This window comes from Notamacropus eugenii, chromosome 2 (assembly GCF_028372415.1).
Source record: "Notamacropus eugenii isolate mMacEug1 chromosome 2, mMacEug1.pri_v2, whole genome shotgun sequence".
NCBI classification, from domain to species: Eukaryota; Metazoa; Chordata; class Mammalia; order Diprotodontia; family Macropodidae; genus Notamacropus; species Notamacropus eugenii.
Genome location: NC_092873.1, coordinates 511,070,404 through 511,089,288, shown reverse-complemented (window position 1 = coordinate 511,089,288; position 18,885 = coordinate 511,070,404). Strand labels below are relative to the sequence as shown.

Genomic DNA, 18,885 nt, shown 5'->3' with positions numbered 1-18,885 from the left:
AGGGAAAACGTGAACCTTACTCTCATCACATTTGGCTTAAGGAGGGAATAACATGCACACTCATTTTGGTATGAAAATCTATCTTACACTACAGGAAAGTAGGGGAGAAGGGGATAAGTGGGGTATGGGGAGATGATAGAAGGGAGGGCAAGTGGGAGGAGAGATTAATTAGAAGTGAACACTTTGGGGGAGGGACAAGGTCAAAAGGAAAACAGAATAAATGGGGAGCAGGATAGGATGAAGGGGAATATAATTAGTCTTATACAACATGATTTTTATGGAAGTCTTTTGCATAACTACACATATATAGCCTATACTGGATTGCTTGTCTTCTTAGCGGGGATGGCTGGGGAGGGAGGAAGGGAGAGAAGTTGGAATTCGAAGTTTTAAGAACAAATGTTGAGAGTTGTTTTTGCATGCAACTGGGAAATAAGAAATACAGGTAATGGGGTATAGAAATCTATCTTGCCCTACAAGAAAGGAGAGAAGATGGGGATAAGGGAAGGAAGAGGTATGATAGAAGGGAAGGGGTAATCAAAATGCACAGTGTCTTGGGGTGGGGGGAGAGGAGAGATGGGGAGAAAATTTGGAGCTCAAAATCTTGTGAAAATGAATGTTGAAAACTAAAAATAAATCTATGGTAAAAAAAATGAAGTAAAAAATTAATATATTCCCTCATAGAACATATATTCTTCAGCACTGTGTGTGGAACATAGGAGATGTTTATTCAAGAATGTTTATTGATTGATTGCTTGGATAGAGAGAGGGACGAGAAATTGTATAAAAATATGTAAAATAGAAAGTAATTTAGCTGGAGGAAACACAAATAGCTGAGACCAGCTGGAAAGTCTTCATGTAGGAGTTGGCATTTGAGATATACTTGGAAGAAAGAAATTATTCTAAGAGGTGGTGAAAATGGATTCCTTGCATGGGAATCTCCTTCTCATTCTGTAGTGCTTTTCAGCAAGTTCCTTGGTGTCCTTCCTTCATGGCCTTCATCTCTGTGCCTTTACAAGTGCCATCTCCTATGCCTAATCCACTCTGCCTCAAAGACTCTTCTCCCTTCCATCAGAACTGAGCTCACATTCCTTCCACAGAGAACCCGGCCTGATTGCCCACTACGAGCACTCTCTCTTGGAAGTTACTTTATGTATTTTTTGTATTGATATCCTGTGTACGTATTGGGGCAACTAGGTTGTGTAGTGATCAGAGTGTTGGGACTGGAGTAAAGAAGACCTGAGTTCAAATTCGACATGAGACACATAATAGCTAGGGATCTTAGGCAAATCACTTAACCTCCTCATTTGTAAAATGGGGATAATAACAATAGCATATCCCAGGGTCATTATGGGAATTACATGTAAAGGTTTTTTTTAAACAAACCTTAAAGCACTTTATACATATTAGTTGTTGTTAGTTGGGTTTCCTCCTTTTTCCAATTGAATGCAAGCTGTTATTGATTAGAGAATTTTTAGTTTTTGTATTTGTATCCCCAGTTCCTGATACACAGGAGGCATTTGATGAATGTTTATTGAATTAATTAATGAGAATATTCCAGGTGGTAATTTCCTGTTATCTCCAAGATTAAATATAAAATAATCTGTTTAGCTTTTAAAGCTTGATGCCCTGCTAAACCCTTCCAGTCTTCTTATAATTGACCTCTTTCCACTTACTCTGTATTCTAGCAATGCTGGCCTCCTTGGTATCCCTCCTCCATCACCTGACTCCATGCCTTTGCACTGGCTGTCCCTCATTCCTCTCATCTCTGCCTCCAGGCTTCCATGGGGACTAGCTCCTCAAATCCTGCCTTCTTACCTAGCATGTGGACTGACTGTGATCCATAGCTTCGTATTTGGGTCTCTGAATGTGAGAATCTTTGAGAAATTAAATTGAATCAATCTTGACATTTTCACAGTACACGAAACTAGAAGACAAAAGTGTCAGCTCAATGAAAATCTGACTCACTGGTTCTCCTTGGAGAGGCTGAGACAAGAGTGAATGAAGGTGTTTTTATTCTGGCTTCATCTAATAGTGCAGTACTATTGATAAGTATTAATAGCAGACTAAACCTGCTTCCTATGTAATACAAATAGAGATAAAGATATCTTTTAACTAGCTAGCATTTCTATAGAGTTTTGGAGATTATAAAGTGCTTTACATATATTTTCTCTCTTGATCTTCACAACAGCCCTGAGAGGTAGGTGCCATTATCATCAACCCCCTCCTTTTACAGATAGGGAAGCAAAGGTTGGGAGAACTTAAGTGACTCACCAGGGATCACATGGCTCATGAGCATCAGAAGCAGGACTTTAACCCACCTCTTCCTGATTCCAGATTCAGCTCTGTCCACTAGGGAAGAAGGGGGAAGGAAGGAAGGAAAGAAAAAAGGGAAGGAGGGAGGAAGTAGAAATAGAGAGAAAATGAGAATGCCAGAAAAGAGGTGCGCAACATAAGCTGGAGTTCTTTTCCAGGGCAGCTAGGTGGTACAGAAGATAGTGTACTGGGCTTAGAATCAGGAAGACTCCTCTTCCTGTGTTCAAATCTGCCCTCAGATTTGTGTGACCCTGGGCAAGTCATTTAACTCTGCTGCAGTTCCTCATCTGTAAAATGAGTTGGAGAAGGAAATGGCAAACCACTCTAGTATCTTTGCCAAGAAAACCCTAAATGGGGTCACAAAGGGTGAGACACGACTGAACAACAAATTTTCCAAGATCAAATATGAAATTCTCCAGTTGTCCCTTCCCACCTCTCAGTCTTCTCCCATCTTACTCCCCTCCATGTTCTTTGGGATCCCATGGAGATAACTGAGAGGCCCAGAGAGATGAAGAAGCTTTCTCTAGGTCAAATCCATGAAATGAATTGGGTTGGACTGGAAATCTCTAAGACTGTTTATATTTAGACATTCTGTCGTCTGTGAATTCAAAGCCACTTTGCTATGCTAATACTGTGGTCTTTGGATTAATACTTGATGCTCTGTTTTGGTGTTTCTAGCTCTTTTAGTCAAATACAAATCTGATGGTCCGTTGATTGGGATTGTACTTATTGATTAATTGCATTCCCGCTGACTTCCTAAGTTCATCCATTTATTGGTTGACTCATCTTTTCACTTTTATGTAGAGATTTGGCATAATAAGAAAGAGGAGTTTTCCTTTTCCAGTGGAAGGGGCGTGGGAGAGCAAGGGAAGGACACATGGGATACTGTGTTGATGTTAGAAGGAGAAAATACCAATAAAAATTAATGGTAAAAAAGGATCAAATTTGAGTCCTGGCTCAGATGCTCTGGAACTCTTTGAAAGAGGCAAGTGAGACCCAGGCAGCGAGATCAGACAGAGAAAGAAAGCTGTGGACATTATCACTAATGAGCGTGAATGTAAGACTTGTGCATCAGATATTCCCACAGTGCTTATAAGAGTGTATTAAAGAGATTATTCCTGGTAATAACCAGACTGAATTTATACTGGAAATCAGGAATTTAGTTCATCACCAAAATACCTGAAGCAACATTTATTTTTCTTCTTCTTCTTTAGCATACTAATAGCAGTTGTTAAAAATCACAAGATTCTGTCGATAGCTGTGGGGAAAACCAAAACTTTGGCAGAATATAGCATTCAATTATATTGATTACACCAAAACCATAGGAATAAACAGAGCTTTCATAGAGTCATGGTATCATAGATATTTTTTAGATACCAGTTAGTCTATGCACACGAGCATGCTCTCTCCTCTCTGTCTCTCTCACAGGCACACACACACACACACACACACTCATTCTAAAGGTGCATCTAAGAAAAGTTCACTGGCAGGAAGTGTAGAGGCAGGTTTTGACGGCAGGACCTCTGATCCTAAAACCTTTCTCTGCTATCCTGTCCTCTCTTTAATATGATTAACAATTTATTTAACTACAAGAGCTGCTGTTATTTGGGATTGAAGAAACACCAAAATCCTTTTGATCGGGATCTGAAGTAAAGAAAAATATCCATTATCATTGCTAGTTTTTGATACAGTTGTGGAAATGCATGCTGTAGCAGTAAACAAGAAAAAGAAATTGGGGGAATAAATAAGGCAAATAGGAGGTAAAATTACCTGTTTGCAGATGATATGATGGTTTCCTTAAATCCCAGTGATTCAACAAAAGAATTAATCAAAATAATTGGCAGCGTAAATCAGCAGAGATCTTAAGAACCTACTCTATCCATGTGCTGTGCTCAAAGTACTGGGATACCAAGACAGAAATGAATCAATTCTTGTATACTCAGGGAGCTACATTGGGGCAGGGGAGAGGGAGCAGAAGCGGCATGTACATGTCTAATCAGAGTGATTTCATTAATTCTGTTTTTCTTATGCAATTATATTCAAAATATAAAAACAACATAACTACAAAGTAGCAGAGGAGAGTAAGGGGAGGTGAAAAAAGATGCTTGAGCAGAGCTTTGGGTGATAGAAGGTATTTTCAGAGAAAGGAGGAGGGAGTACATTCCAGGCCTGAGAGACAGAAATCTGAGTGCTGTTTGTGAGGAACCATGAAGGCCAATGAAGTGCCAGAGGTAAGAGTTGGTTATATGATGTCGTTGGCACACTGAACCCTGGTGGTGAGGAAACCCTGTCCTCTAATGCAGGTCAACACCTTCTCTGCAACCGCAGGGAAGGCTTATATTTCTGTACAAAGTTTTGTATTAGTGTGACTAGTCTTAGAGGGCTGCATAAAGAAGGCTTTTATTCATGTAAAAAGTGTTCATGATTCCTGGGTATGTGTTGGCAGGCAGACTCCCAAATGCTTTATACATTTTGTAATTAATTTAAATAGAATTTTGCTTCCTAATTTTCCTTTCTATTTCTTGCTGCTTTGTTTCATTGGTAGTATACAGGAATGATGGTATTTATGTGCATTTACTTTAGATGTTGCTGCTTTCCTGAAGTTGATCTTTTTAGTTGACTGTTTAGGGCTCTCTAAATATACTACCATAGGTACCATTCTCAAAAATCAATAGTTTTATTTTCTCTTTGCCTCTGCTTCTTTCAGCACTTAAGCCCAGGGCCTGGCACATAGTAGGTCCTTAATAAATGTTTATTGACTGACTAAAATTCCTTCAGTACCATGCCTGAGATTATGGTTTATTTACGGGGTTAGCTGAAGCGTAATAGATTTTGCTGCAGCCCCATCTTTTTATTCTGTCCTTCTTCTAAACATCGTTGTTCTGCTGTTCTCTTCTGTTTTAAGGTTAAGTTAGTCACATTCACAACTGTGATTACTAATTGTATATTTCCATTAGTCCTTTTTTCTTATACTTGTTCCTTTCATTGGTTTCCACTGCATCTCCACAAAGAAGAAAGGAGTAATGAATGAGAAAGGAATGTGCTCATGGTCAGTGCTCTATATCCAAGGCCCATTGGATAGAGTATTCTGGGACTTGGAGTCAGAAAGGCTTGAGTTCAGATCCTACCCCAGATACTTCATAGCTGTCAGACTTTGGAAAAGTCACTTAACCTCTTTCAGCCTCATTTTCTTTTCTTTTTTTTTTTTTGGTTTCTTTAATTAATTTATTTAACTTTTAACATTCATTTTCACAAAATTTTGGGTTCCAAATTTTCTCCCCATTTGTCCCCTCCCCTCACCCCAAAACACCGAGCATTCTAATTGCCCCTATCACCAATCTGCCCTCTCTTCTATCATCCCTCCCTACCCTTGTCCCCATCTTCTCTTTTGTCCTGTAGGGCCAGATAACTTTCTGTGCCCCTTTACCTGTATTTCTTATTTCCTAGTAGCAAGAACAGTACTTGACAGTTGTTCCTAAAACTTTGAGTTCCAGCTTCTCTTCCTCCCTCCCTCCTCACCCATTCCCTTTGGAAGGCAAGCAATTCAATATAGGCCATATCTGTGTAGTTTTGCAAATGACTTTCATAATAGTCATGTTATGTAAGACTAACTGTATTTCCCTCCATCCTATCTTGCCCCCCATTGCTTCTGTTCTCTCTTTTGATCCTGTCCCTCCCCAAGAGTGTTGACTTCAAATTGCTCCCTCCTCCCATTACCCTCCCTTCCATCATCCCCCCCACACTGCTTATCCCCTTCTCCCCCACTTCCTGTATTGTAAGATAGGTTTTCATACCAAAATGAGTGTGCATTTTATTCCTTCCTTTAGTCGAATGTGATGAGAGTAAACTTCATGTTTTTCTTTCACCTCCCTTCTTTTTCCCTCCACTAAAAAGTCTTTTGCTTGCCTCTTTTATGAGAGATAATTTGCCCCATTCCTTTTCTCCCTTTCTCCTCCTGATATATTTCTCTCTCACCCCTTAATTTCATTATTTTAAGATATGATCCCATCCTATTCCATTCACTCTGTGCTCTCTGTCTCTGTGTGTGTGTATGTGTGTGTGTGTGTGTGTGTGTGTGTGTGTGTATGTGATCCCACCAACTACCCAGATACTGAAAAGTTTCAAGAGTTACACATATTGTCTTTCCATGTAGGAATGTAAACAGTTCAACTTTAGTAAGTCCCTTATGACTTCTCTTTGCTGTTTACCTTTTCATGCTTCTCTTCATTCTTGTGTTTGAAAGTCAAATTTTTTTTTCAGCTCTGGTCTTTTCATCAAAAATGCTTGAAAGTCCCCAATTTGATTGAAAGACCATTTTTTTCCCCTGAAGTATTATACTCAGTTTTGCTGGGTAGGTGATTCTTGGTTTTAGTCCTAGTTCCTTTGACTTCTGGAATATGATATTCCACGCCCTTCGATCCCTTAATGTAGAAGCTGCTAGATCTTGTGTTATCCTGATTGTATTTCCACAATACTTGAATTGTTTCTTTCTAGCTGTTTGCAATATTTTCTCCTTGACCAGGGAACTCTGGAATTTGGCCACAATGCTCCTAGGAGTTTCTCTTTTTGGATCTCTTTCAGGAGGTGATTGGTGGATTCCTTGAATACTTATTTTGCCCTCTGGTTCTAGAATCTCAGGGCAGTTTTCCTTGATAATTTCATGGAAGACAACGTGTAGACATTTTTTTTGATCATGGCTTTCAGGTAGTCCCATAATTTTTAAATTGTCTCTCCTGAATCTATTTTCCAGGTCAGTTGTTTTTCCAATGAGATATTTCATATTATCTTCCATTTTTTCATTCTTTTGGTTTTGTTTTGTGATTTTTTGGTTTCTCATAAAGTCATTAGCCTCCATCTGTTCCATTCTAATTTTGAAAGAACTATTTTCTTCAGTGAGCTTTTGAACCTCCTTTTCCATGTGGCTAATTCTGCTCTTGAAAGCATTCTTCTCCTCATTGGCTTTTTGAATCTCTTTTGCCAATTGAGTTAGCCTATTTTTCAAGGTGTTATTTTCTTCAGCATTTTTTTGGGTCTCCTTTAGCAAGGTGTTGACCTGCTTTTCATGCTTTTCTTGCATCTCTCTCATTTCTCTTCCCAGTTTTTCCTCCACCTCTCTTACTTGATTTTCAAAATCCTTTTTGAGCTCTTCCATGGCCTGAACCCATGGTATATTTATTTTGGATGTGTGGGATACAGAAGCCTTGACTTCTGTGTCTTTCCCTGATGGTAAGCATTGTTCTTCCTCATCTGAAAGGAAGGAAGGAAATATCTGTTCACCACGAAAATAACCTTCTATAGTCTTATTTTTTTTCCCCTTTTCTGGGCATTTTCCCAGCCAGTGACTTGACTTCTGAGTTTTCTTTCCACCCCCACCTTGCCTCCAGATCCGCCCAGCCAGCACTTGGGGTCTGAGATTCAAATGCTGCTTCCCAGCCTCAGGGCTTTGGGTGGGGGCAGGGCTGCTATTCAGTGTGAGATTAAGTTCAGGTGCTCAGGTGGGGGCAGGACCGCCTCATGGGGCTCAGTTCCCTCAGGAGGTTTATGCAGAGACCTTCAACAATGGATCCAGGCTCCTGCCTGCTTGGGGAGCCCCTGTCCGCGGCTGCCTTGGCTGCTGCCTCCCGAGGGGGGCTTGAGTTATGGAGACACCCTGCTCCCCTCTCTGCCAGCCAAAAAGACTCTCTCACTGACCTGTGGGTCGAGGGACCTGCGTGGCTGCTGGAGATTCCGTCCCTGAAGCCTGCTCAGATCTGCTCCTCTTGGTGCCGCGGCCAAGGCAGGGCTGGGCTCTACTCCGGGTCCTGTGCGCGACGGACCTTTCGAGTCAGGTTTTCAGGTCTTTCTGGAACAGAAATCTTGGTCCGCTCCGTTGTTCTGTGGCTTCTGCTGCTCCAGAATTTGTTAGGAGTTCTTCTTTACAGGTATTTTATGGGCTGTGGGTTTGTAGCTAGCATATGTGTGTCTTTCTACTCCAGCATCTTGGCTCCTCCCTCTTTCAGCCTCATTTTCCTCACATGCAAAAAGAGGGTAACGATAATACCTAATTCACAGGATCACTGAAAATCAAATGAGATGACATATGTAAAGTGCTTTGTAAATAAAATGCTGTCCCTCTTCTCTTTGTCTCATCCAGACCCCAATCACAGGTTCTTCCCTTTCTTACTTTGTTTTTAAACCTTCCAGTCTTCACAACCTCCCTCTTTATCTCCTCCTCTTCTTATTCCCTCTTGTTTCACTGTTAATGTGTATGTGCTTCTATACCCAACTTTTTATACATGTATCACTCTCTTTTGACCAGTTCGGATGAAAGTGAGGTTCAGGTGTTGCTGACTCCCCCATCCCTTGCCTCTTGTTTTTGTCATTCTCTGTTTGTGTACCCTGATTATGTGAGAAATATTCTTCTCTCCTTCCCCTTTCCCTTTCTTGCCTAGTGTGTTCTTTTTTTTACCTAAATTTTGTGTGATCCTGGTTGTGTGACTCTTTATTACTCGAACTCTTTCTTTCTGGCTATTTATGTGGCTGTGATGTGGGTCCATTCTAATATTCAAGGAATTTGTTACTTAGATGAGGTTTTGTATGTTTAAGTTGTTGATTCCTTTTCTAGCTTCTTCCTCTAGCACTTTCATTAATTTAATTAAATAATTTCTAAGCCTTTTTTTTTTGGCCCTGCTTCTTCCTTGGAGTTTTAGTTTACCTTGTTTATAGGATATGTTTTTCTTTGAGGCTTTGCTTGTAGATATTTTAGAGATTTTTATCGTTTCATTTTGTTTTCTGGTGTGTGTGTGTGTGTTTTCTAGGTTTGTGTCATTGGTATCTGGTATCAAAATAGCTTTTACTGGTGAGAATCTTTGTTTTTTGGTTTCCTTCTTCCAGCCTTACTTCTTGGGACTTTGTGTTTGTGTCAGGCTTTGCAAACTTCTGGGTCTTTCTGGAGAATGTTGGGGCTTTTCTTGGTCCTGCTTTTTATTCTCTTTGGTCCTGAAGCTGCTATGTCTGGATACTGCGTACTGTATCCTTCAAAGATTTCTGTCATATCTCATCCCTGAAAACTTTTGGTGCCCCTGAAGTAGCCTGATTTATTGCAAGTTTGATCATTGCTCTCCTGATCTGAACTTTGCAAACTATTGACCCACTGTTACCTTGCTGCTGGTTAGAACTCTCTTAGACTTCTGTTATCCTCATCCCCTGCTAGCTAGCTGGAAGATGCTGCTAATTCATAGTACAGACCTATATGCTCCACCTTGCTCTAAACTCCCTTACCTTTTTTACTCAGCTTTACATCTTAGACCTGATTGAGTGTTGAATCTGAGCCTCTCAGCTACTGCTCATGTTTAACTCTCGCCCCTTGCCCAGTATGCAGCATCATGTACTTTCATCTTTCATGACCTCATACCTTGGTTTGCAGTAGCAGGACTGTAGCTCCTTAAATACAATCTCCTCTAGGACACATTGCCTCTGTGACCCAACTCTGATCCATACTAAACAAGTGCCAGCTGGATTCTGTTCCTCCTCATGGCACAGAGTCAGTCTTGATCCTGAAGGATCTGTTACCTTTTCTTGCCCTAGAACATAACTATAGGGTCTAGATCGTTACCTTGGCTAGAAACTGCTGTGTGATTCTTTCATGGCTAGAAAGTTCTAAAAAAAAAAAAAAGCCTACAGATTTTTGTCCCATCTCCCTATGTTGACCAAGGCTGGAAAAATGACTCACTGTGTTTTTTTTTCCTTGACTTTCTAGTCGTGACTCTATCTAGTGTTCTTTCTGGGTCTTTGCTGGCATAGTTATGGGAGAGATGGGTTGTACTGCTTCCCTCTACTCTACCATCTTTGCTGGTCTGGCATTTTATTTTAAAAACCATTAAACTATACAGATCATTTGACCAGTGGTGCTACTACAAGGCATATATATCAGGTCAGGTACAGAGTGAAAGGTCCAAAATATTACACAATATTTATAGCTATACAGAAATATTTATAACCACTCTCTATTGTAGTAACTAAGTAGAAAAAAGTGAGTGCCAGTCAATTAGAGAATAGCTGAGAAAAACTATGACACATGAATGTAATAAAATATTATTGTGACAGAAATAATAAATATTAAGAATTCAGAGAAACTTGAGAGTATGTGAGTGAAGTGATGCCAAGCAAAGTAGGCACAACCAGGATAACAATTTATACCTTGAGCACAATAATAGAAAAGACATTATGGGAAGTCTTTAGAACTCCGATCAGTGCAGTGGCCATTGGCACCTTCAGCGAATTAATGTTGAAGCCTACCCTCCCTCCTGCTCTTACCAGAGAAGTAGTGGACTGTAAGTGCAGAATAAGCCATACATCATCAGATAAAGCCAGTGTGCAGAATTGTTTTGCTTCACTTATTTGTTACGAAAGGACGCTTCTGTTGGTCGTGTGAAAGAAGCAGAGGGGAGTAATTGAGGAGGCAAGGTGATGGGAAATAAGAAAACATCAACAAACTATTTCAAACAATGTCAGATAGTCCTGAGTCACAAAGTAAATGTGACCATCATCATCTCGTCCTCTTTACCTTCCGCAGACCCTAACATTTTGCTTATAAACAATCCTCTCCCCCCTCCCCCCCATACAAGTAAGACAGCTTTTTTCATATTTCCACCATATTTACCATCACCATCTAAGCACATAATCCAGGTCAAAAATGAGCAAGGAAAGGAAGAATTCCTTAAGTACGGAGACGTACCCTGGGTATTTTCTCATACAGTGAAGAAAGCATGTCCTTGAAAGGTTTGGGTAACAGCACAGGATCAGTTTGTACGTATTGGTGAGTCCCAAGTTGAAGAATATTTTTGACGGTGTGTTGGCACATGAATTTCAAAAGTTATATAGGTTTCATATTGAAGTCTCTCCCTTTCAGACCCAGACTCTGTCGTAAAACCATCCTGACATGTTCCACCACCAATTTTTCTCATAAGTAAAAGGGATCTTAAGTTCCTCTTCTTATTTCATTCTCCCTTTTGAATGTAACTCACTCTTTTAATAGTTATATTGCTTTGGACAAGTTTTATAACATTTCTTAGCCTTATTTTCTCATCTGTAAAATGGGCCTAATTATACTCCCACCAACTCCCTCATATGGTTGGGTATATAGTGTGATATAATTGGAAGCTATCATGATTATTGTTAACTCTGTGCTGTGTATCAATCAGACACAACATTTTATTTCTCTTCTTCCATCTACTTCTCATAAGATGGGTCCAGAGTTGTGCTTCCTATTGCTTTGAATTTAAGTTGGACTTGTCATGTTAGGTGTTCTTGCCCATCTGAGCCTTTGCAAGGTAAATACTGGTGCTAATGAAAAAGAAGACAGCATATGGCTCTCTATATTAAAATTTTATTCTGTAGGTAAAATATTTCTAGCCAACTGACTCTGCTCACTTTGGTAGACAAGGAGTTAACAGGTTAGTTTCCCTTGGTCATCCTCAGCATGGCTTCTTGCCTTTCAGAACTGCCAAGATGCTCACATTGTGCCTGGACATGTTGATGTCGAGGTTAGGGTCCTCCTGAGGGTTCTGTAGCTCACTGCTAAGCAAGCTAGAACATGCTTATCCCTGATTTCCTTGTTTTTCTTTCAACCCTTTCAGTGCCCTGCAGGAGTCATTAAATCAGAACTTCATGCTGATTGTCACCCATCGAGAAGTCCAGCGGGAGTACAGCTTGAACTTCTCGGGAAGCAGTACCATCCAGGAGGTGAGTTCTGTCTCACAGCTGAGGAAGAGAAGGAGCTCATTAGAGCTCATGTTGACCCTGTTAAAGAGGGCTTCTCTCTTCTGGCTGGAAATTCTCTTTATGTTTCATTACTGGGCTCTTAATTTTAATTAACTGGAGCATCAAAGATTACTGTAGATAAACTAAATGACCTGACCTTCGAAGGATAGATGGGAGCTCTTGGTAATTCTTAAAATACTCCATTTAATAGTATAGAAAAGGAAGTCATTTAAATGTGGTATGTTTTATAATTTAATAGTGAGTAAGTAGTAGAAATATTCATTAGAGGAGTTAAGAGAAAAGTCATTTATTGACGGTATATATTTTAGAGAATGTTTCCTCCTTAAATTTGGGTTACTCAGCATGTACTGAGGGGACAGGGAAAAGGGTGCTGATATTTTATAGGCATCACATCATTCCCAACCTCAAAATGACCAATCAGAGCCCTCTTAGAAATAGAATCCTTCCTTTCTAAACAGAAGCAGTAACCCTGGGTATGCACATGAACATGCCCAGCACCAGAAATCTGCCACATGGTGTTTCGTCAGTGTGCAACTGACCAGTGTGTAGCATAGGATTATAGATTGTAAGTGCCAGGTCACGTTGCTAGGCTTTTTTTTGGCAGTGATCACACTTTCTGGACCTCAGTCAGACTGTTAACCTTAGTTATTTCCCAGACCAAATAATGCCCAGGATGGTCTTATGAGGAGTGCTTTGTGCCAAGGCTCGGTGAAATATTGGTGCTCTTTCAGATGATGAACACTAAGAACAAAGCTGTTGCTAAGGATTGCCTGATTCCACATGAGACTGATAGGCTGTTTTATGCAAGGAACTAAAGCTGGAATGGCATTTATGTCATTTGCACCATGACAAGGCTTCAACCTGGGAAATGGGTAGAAGTAGATCAGGCTCCTATGAACTTTATTTGTATAATCTCTTTCTGTATTTTAAACAAATTATATGGGCAAGTCAATTTAAATATTGATAGCTTTAATCAATTATTAACAGTTATACATTCTAGTTTTTTTTCATGTGTGCATTTTTTTTTTTTGTGGGCTATAAAAATAAAAGTATCACTTCTGACCTGCATGGTGGATTATTTTCTATTCTGGATATTTTAGAATATTCTTGTTCAAAGCCCCCATTATATTCTAGCTACCATAATAAGGTGTTCCTCAAGTGCTGATGGTGGTCAGAATAATTTTTTTTTTTTAAACAAGGGAAATGAAATTTTAATATTATCTAGAAGATCCTGTTTCAGTAACAGAAGTAGAGAAATGCAGTGGCAGATCTTGTGGCGGCCTTCATGGATTTTCTGAAGAGCAGTCCATTTCATATGAAAAGGCTCGAGCGGCTCTTGTGACTAATGGGATCATTAGAGGATATTGTTCGTTATATTCATTGCTTCTCAGATCCTGTTAACATTTCCCATTGCACACCCACTAGATGAAGTTAAGGTTTGTTTGGCTGAAAAATCCAAATGTCCAAGTGGTGAGTAGTGATCATTCTCTTTGGGTGTTCCCACAGGGTCGTAGAACTTAGAAGGGCAAAGAGCCCTAGAGTTTTCTAGTCCTCATTTTACAGAGGAGAAAATCGCTCTCTGGACAGAGAAGGGAGTATGCCCCAGGAAGCAGAGGGAGAGAGTAGAGAGCTTGGCATCTGAGGCTCTTCCCGTTGTATCTTATTTGAGACAGAGTTCCTTTTCTCTTCGGAAAGATCATGGAGAATTCTTCCTTTTCCTTTTTTATTGAAAGTTCCAGAGCCTTAGGTTGATTTTATGATTTATGTTGATATTTTACCTGTCATTTGTCAGAGATTCAACTTCTTCCCACAAGGGGGCAGAAAGGCCTCTTCCCTGAGGTTATCCACAAATGCCATTCAGTACTTTCAAATGAGCTTCTCTTCTATTAACAAAAAGGAGCATAATGGCCAAGTTATTGTTTGATTTACAGATAATTGGCATATTGCAGGAAGGAGACTTAATTTCACCCTTTTAAATTAAACAGGGAGATTTAAAAAGACATAAAATATTCATTAATGTTCGGTGATTATAAAGTAGTGGCATATATTTATTTTTCCTTTATTACTGTTTCGATGGGAAAATACTGCAAATATTTCCGAAATCGAGTTGGCCATACTGACAAGTTGAAATGTTTAAGCAGTGTTAATGCAATCTGCTCACACCTGATATCCTATGCAGAAGGATTCAAAATGACTCCATTAATTATTAAAAGAAATACTTAAAATTCTATAAATGTACCATTGTTCGCCACAGTTGGATGCAACTGTCTCTGCAGGGCTTGGTGTTTGGATTGTCATATATATTTTTAGGCTGCCGTGACTTTAAAGTCATAAATATTTTTTCAGCCTGTTTTCCAAGTATGGTTTACCAGTGGTTTCTGGAACAGCTCCGAAAGGAAAGAGAGTCTTCATTATTCCACAGTATGATCTTTTTTTTACCAGGACTTCAGTTTTTCCACAGAGTTTTAAAATATTTTAGAATGTTCTGGCCATAGCTAAGGAATGGAAAAGTCTATGTTGTTTCCAAGCTACTCCTTCCTATCCATCACCATTCTAGGAGTAAACAGGTGCTTTTCTTCCCCTTATCCCTTTTATTGAGTAAACGATTTTGCAGGATATAGCACCCAGTGGTCTTCTGGCCTCATCCAGCAATTTTGGGGCACCTCCTTGGGGAGTCACTGATGGTTTTCCATGTGCTTCTGTTACTCAGAAGCAACAGCCACAGACTTGGTGGGGTCAGAGCTGAAGTACAGCCATTTCTGCTATAAGCCTGAATCCCTGTTAGATTGGTATGAAACCAAATAGAACCTTGGGACTCAAGTGCTATTTTATTATGGAGCTAGCCCATGGGTGTGTTTTATATTATTGATATGGAGACATAATGATACTAGGTTTCCCAAATCATAAATATGCTGCATTATGTTCCAGAAATCTGCTTCCATTCATCTTAACCTGGTGCAAGTGAATGAATGACTCCTAACCTGTTAATGTATCGAGAAAACCTCATCAGTTTTCATTGCAGTGTTCTCTGTTTGGACACTCTATAGTGGAAGGCCTTTATGTTGTTACATTGAAAGGCTGGTCTAGTTTTGAATAGAATTTCTGTCCAGTGAAATATGATGGAGGGATGAAGGTATGTTTGATCACCTGTTTTTATGAGGTGTGACAGTTATGGACAAACAGTGAGACAGAAATGGAAGTGCCAAAGTGAGTTTGATTCTGCAGCCGCATATCTTCATGCGAGTTGGCTCTGATAGAGCACAAGCTACCAGCGTTGGTGCTCGGCAGAGCTGGCTGTAAGCTATTGTCTGGGAAATCCCTAAGTGGTTGCAATTCTGCTCTAGGATTCTATTTTAGCCAAGGAGATGGCGAAGTGGGCTCCTCTCAACTGAAGCGCCTGCTTTAATTTATTTGTTCATTTCAAGTCCTAGGGATCCTTCTCAAGGAGAAGGAAATAAAATGGGGATACCACAGAGGACAGAAGGGAGGAAGAAAGAAGTTTCAATTGCCCCCCAAAATGCTTTTTCCTCCTGATCATTTTGTCAGTAGCATCTGCACTAAAGTAACAAAAAAATGTAAAAATGATTGTGATTTCTTGATTCCTTCAGCACCTTACCTGAAGTTCACTTAAAACCATGTAACTTTATGGGAAAATGAAAATAAGCTCAGCATATTTGAATGAATTTGCTATGGTGAGGAGAAATGACAAAATGTATTTTGCATTATCACAGTATTAATAGATTTTACTGGTTGCAATCAAATGCGTTTGAGTTGGGTCAGAAATGTAATTTGCATAATCCCAAACCCCAAACACAGGTGTGGAAAGGGAATGACTAGTGGTCCTAAAATCTAGCCAAATTCTTCTTGGAATCTGACCAATTGTTGTCTCTTTTACTACTGCAAATGCCGAAATAGCAAGCAAAATCTGCCCCTTTTTCCATCTGCTATTGGCCAACTACAGGCATCCAGTAGGGTAACGATAAGAGACCCTCAGTGTCTCTGTTGTTGGTTGGGAAGTATTCCTTTGTCATCTCTGCTGATAAGGTCTGTAAGTCATTGCTGGAAAGGTCTGAGTACTTGAAAAGTTTCATTCCCCATAACTCCCAGCAATATCACTATTCACACTTGATATTTATTTAGCTTATCATAATAAAAATTGACCCATCTAAAGGTATCTCTTATACTCTTCTGGGACATTTTCCTTATGGGAACTTGTCTAACAAACCAACTTACAAGCCAGTAATTGTTCAAGTGAGAATTAAAGATTCAGCAAAGGTCAGAAATCTGCAACAAGACATGTACTTTGTACATGAGTCATCTTTGTCAGTCATCATCTGTGTTGAAGAATTATGCTATGATAAGTTAGACTAACCCTTAATCAGAAAAGAAAAGCCTCCCATGGTCCAAATTGTGAGAGGGTGTTTTGTTTATGGTGTGTCTCTCAAACTCACAGACTATTTTAAGCCCCATTCCCTCCTCCTGAAAATTTTACCCAGAGCTTTAATATTTAAATCTAGCTCCCAGATTTGTTCTTTTGAATTATATATATAAGCCCACATAAATTGTGGTTTATTATATATGTAATAACCACAGAAACTGTGGAGTGTAGTATCTGAGAGTGCTTTTATAAGAGCCGGTTTGAGCTCAAAGCAGGATTTTGTGAATGCATTACGGACCATTGTGTGTGTGAGAGGACAGCAGGCTAAAGGTACTGTGTCCTTGTTGGAAAGTTTCAAGAGACATGCATATATGAAATAGGGTGTCCCTAAATTAAAGGGACATTAGATTTGAATTAACAGATTTTCATGGATATATTTCAAGAACTTATTTTTAAAAAACCATTTAAAATCTTGAAGGCTGCCTTGTCAAGGATACAGGCATTTTTCTCCACATCAGCTCAGGGTGGTGGATTCAAACCTCTCTTAGCTTTTAGTGAAGGAGATTACGCACTTGTCGTTTAAATGTGCATGTTAACTGTGAGTTTCAAGTTGCTTTTGAAAGTGAGAGCTGGTGAAACCAAACTGTAGCTGTAACCAGCCCAGTGATGAGACAGTTTCTTTCCTGGGCAGTTTTTTGTAGTGTTTAAATATCTATACCAGCCCCCTGGGAAATCCAGCTTTCATCCGATTCTTCCTCGTAGTTATTGCTGCTGCCCAGGTGTAACGTCCATATTTTATTGCAAAATTTTAATGTTTGCTTTGGTTTAAGATGCCCTTGGCCACCCAGTCTTGCTTTCTGTTTCATTTTGTCAAAGAGAATGCTCAAGATGCTTGCCCAGAGTGCCCCTGACCCACACGTATCCTTTGGTGGGACCCATTCCCAGCATGAGGCCAGCCACGGCATCAGCCGCAGTCTGCAGACACCAGACTCCTTTGAGGCCCTGATCAGGAGGTCTAGTTCCTGACCCCTGGCCCCTGGCCCCAGCCACCTCAGGCTGGCCTAGAAGTTATTGGGAAATCATCACCAGGGACATCTTTCTATGCAAGAAAAGGCAGAGGGGAAATCGTGGCGACGCCCGGGCCCAAGACTGTAATAATCCTCTGGTACAATACACCCTTGACAGGTTGTAATCGTGCTAATTGAAGAGCCTAATTCCTACTTGCTCCGTGCTGCTCAAAGGCGGACCCAGCCGCTTGTTTTCCTTCTGACCAGATGGTCCCGATGAACACCTACTGTGCACTTGAAGGGCTCCCAGGAGCCTGACAAAGGCTATGCTTTCCTGCAGCCGCTGCTGAAGATGCTGCTACTGCCACTGCCTCTGCCGCTGATGCTTCTGCTGTTGCTGCTGCTCCAGAGCTGCGTGCCTCCCGCCTCCCACATCCCACTGGGGAAGCCTGGGACACCGGACTCTGGCCACTGGCTATGGGGAACCAGGCTGACTGGGCCAGCCTGAACCCAAGGGCAGAAGCTGGGCTCACGCAGAGGCAGCCCAGTCCAACCTGTTCTGTCACGTTCTGTCCTGGCCAGTATAGCCTCCCCGCCATCCCCAGCCCTGGTTAAAAGGAAGTCTTGGGGCTGCCTCTGCCTTTGTCCTAAAGCGAACTCTTTGAGCACTAGCAAGAGAAAAGCTGGAGCAACAGTTGACCGAGTTGACTGAGCAGGCGCTTTGTGTCCTGCTAGGAATCCCTGCTTTGGGGCCCTTTTGTGTTGGCCCTGGAATGTGGTCCCCGTCGCCGCCTCTCCACTCTCCGCTGAGCCCCACCCCCAGCCCTGCTTAGGGCCGGGCTTATGTTCTTGGGCCAGAGCTGTTCTTCATCTCTTTAATTTCCTATTTTCTTTCCATCAAGTTAGCAGCAACGGAGTGTATGCCCAGGAGCTCCTGGTGGTTTGGCAAAGTCAGAAGGGAAGGAAAGACGGCAGAGGTAGACAGGCTGGCTGGCAGCTCCTAGGCCTTCCAGCTATAACCCAGAGCGGAGGCCCCTGAGATGAGCAGGCTAATGAGAAGTCACTCACATAGACAGACATGCTTGCTCAGTTGGTCCTTTTTCCATTTTTGCTAAGAAGCAAATCACTGTTTTCTAAGTATTCTTCCTTCTTCTCTTCATAGTGAGCCCTGACCAGGAGAAAACTTGGAGGGAAAGGCAGGAGGTGAAACAGGGCAAGGAGGAAGGGTCTGGGTTACATTTGTTCTTCAAAAACCCCATTGGGACCTGGGGATGTGGCCTTCTGTATAAATAGCCAAGCCAACCTTAAGCCTTTAGCAATGTGGCTAAGGTAGGAGCTAAGCTTACAAGGAGGAGACAAGTTGGGGAATTTCCCCAAACTTAGCTGAATGCTCAGTGTTCACTAGCAGTAACATGAAGAAACCCC

At 40.9% G+C, this 18,885-nt stretch overlaps 1 protein-coding gene across 6 annotated transcripts in view; it reads left to right on the top strand.

Moving 5' to 3' along the window:
- The window catches only part of FAF1 (Fas associated factor 1), a 466,037-nt gene that overhangs the window by 209,110 nt on the left and 238,042 nt on the right, over window positions 1-18,885 (top strand). For all 6 annotated transcript variants that reach the window (XM_072649394.1, XM_072649398.1, XM_072649395.1 and 3 more), the window contains one exon: window positions 11,931-12,036. In XM_072649394.1, coding sequence (XP_072505495.1) covers window positions 11,931-12,036 — 106 coding nt within the window. The remainder of the gene's footprint in view (window positions 1-11,930; window positions 12,037-18,885) is intronic.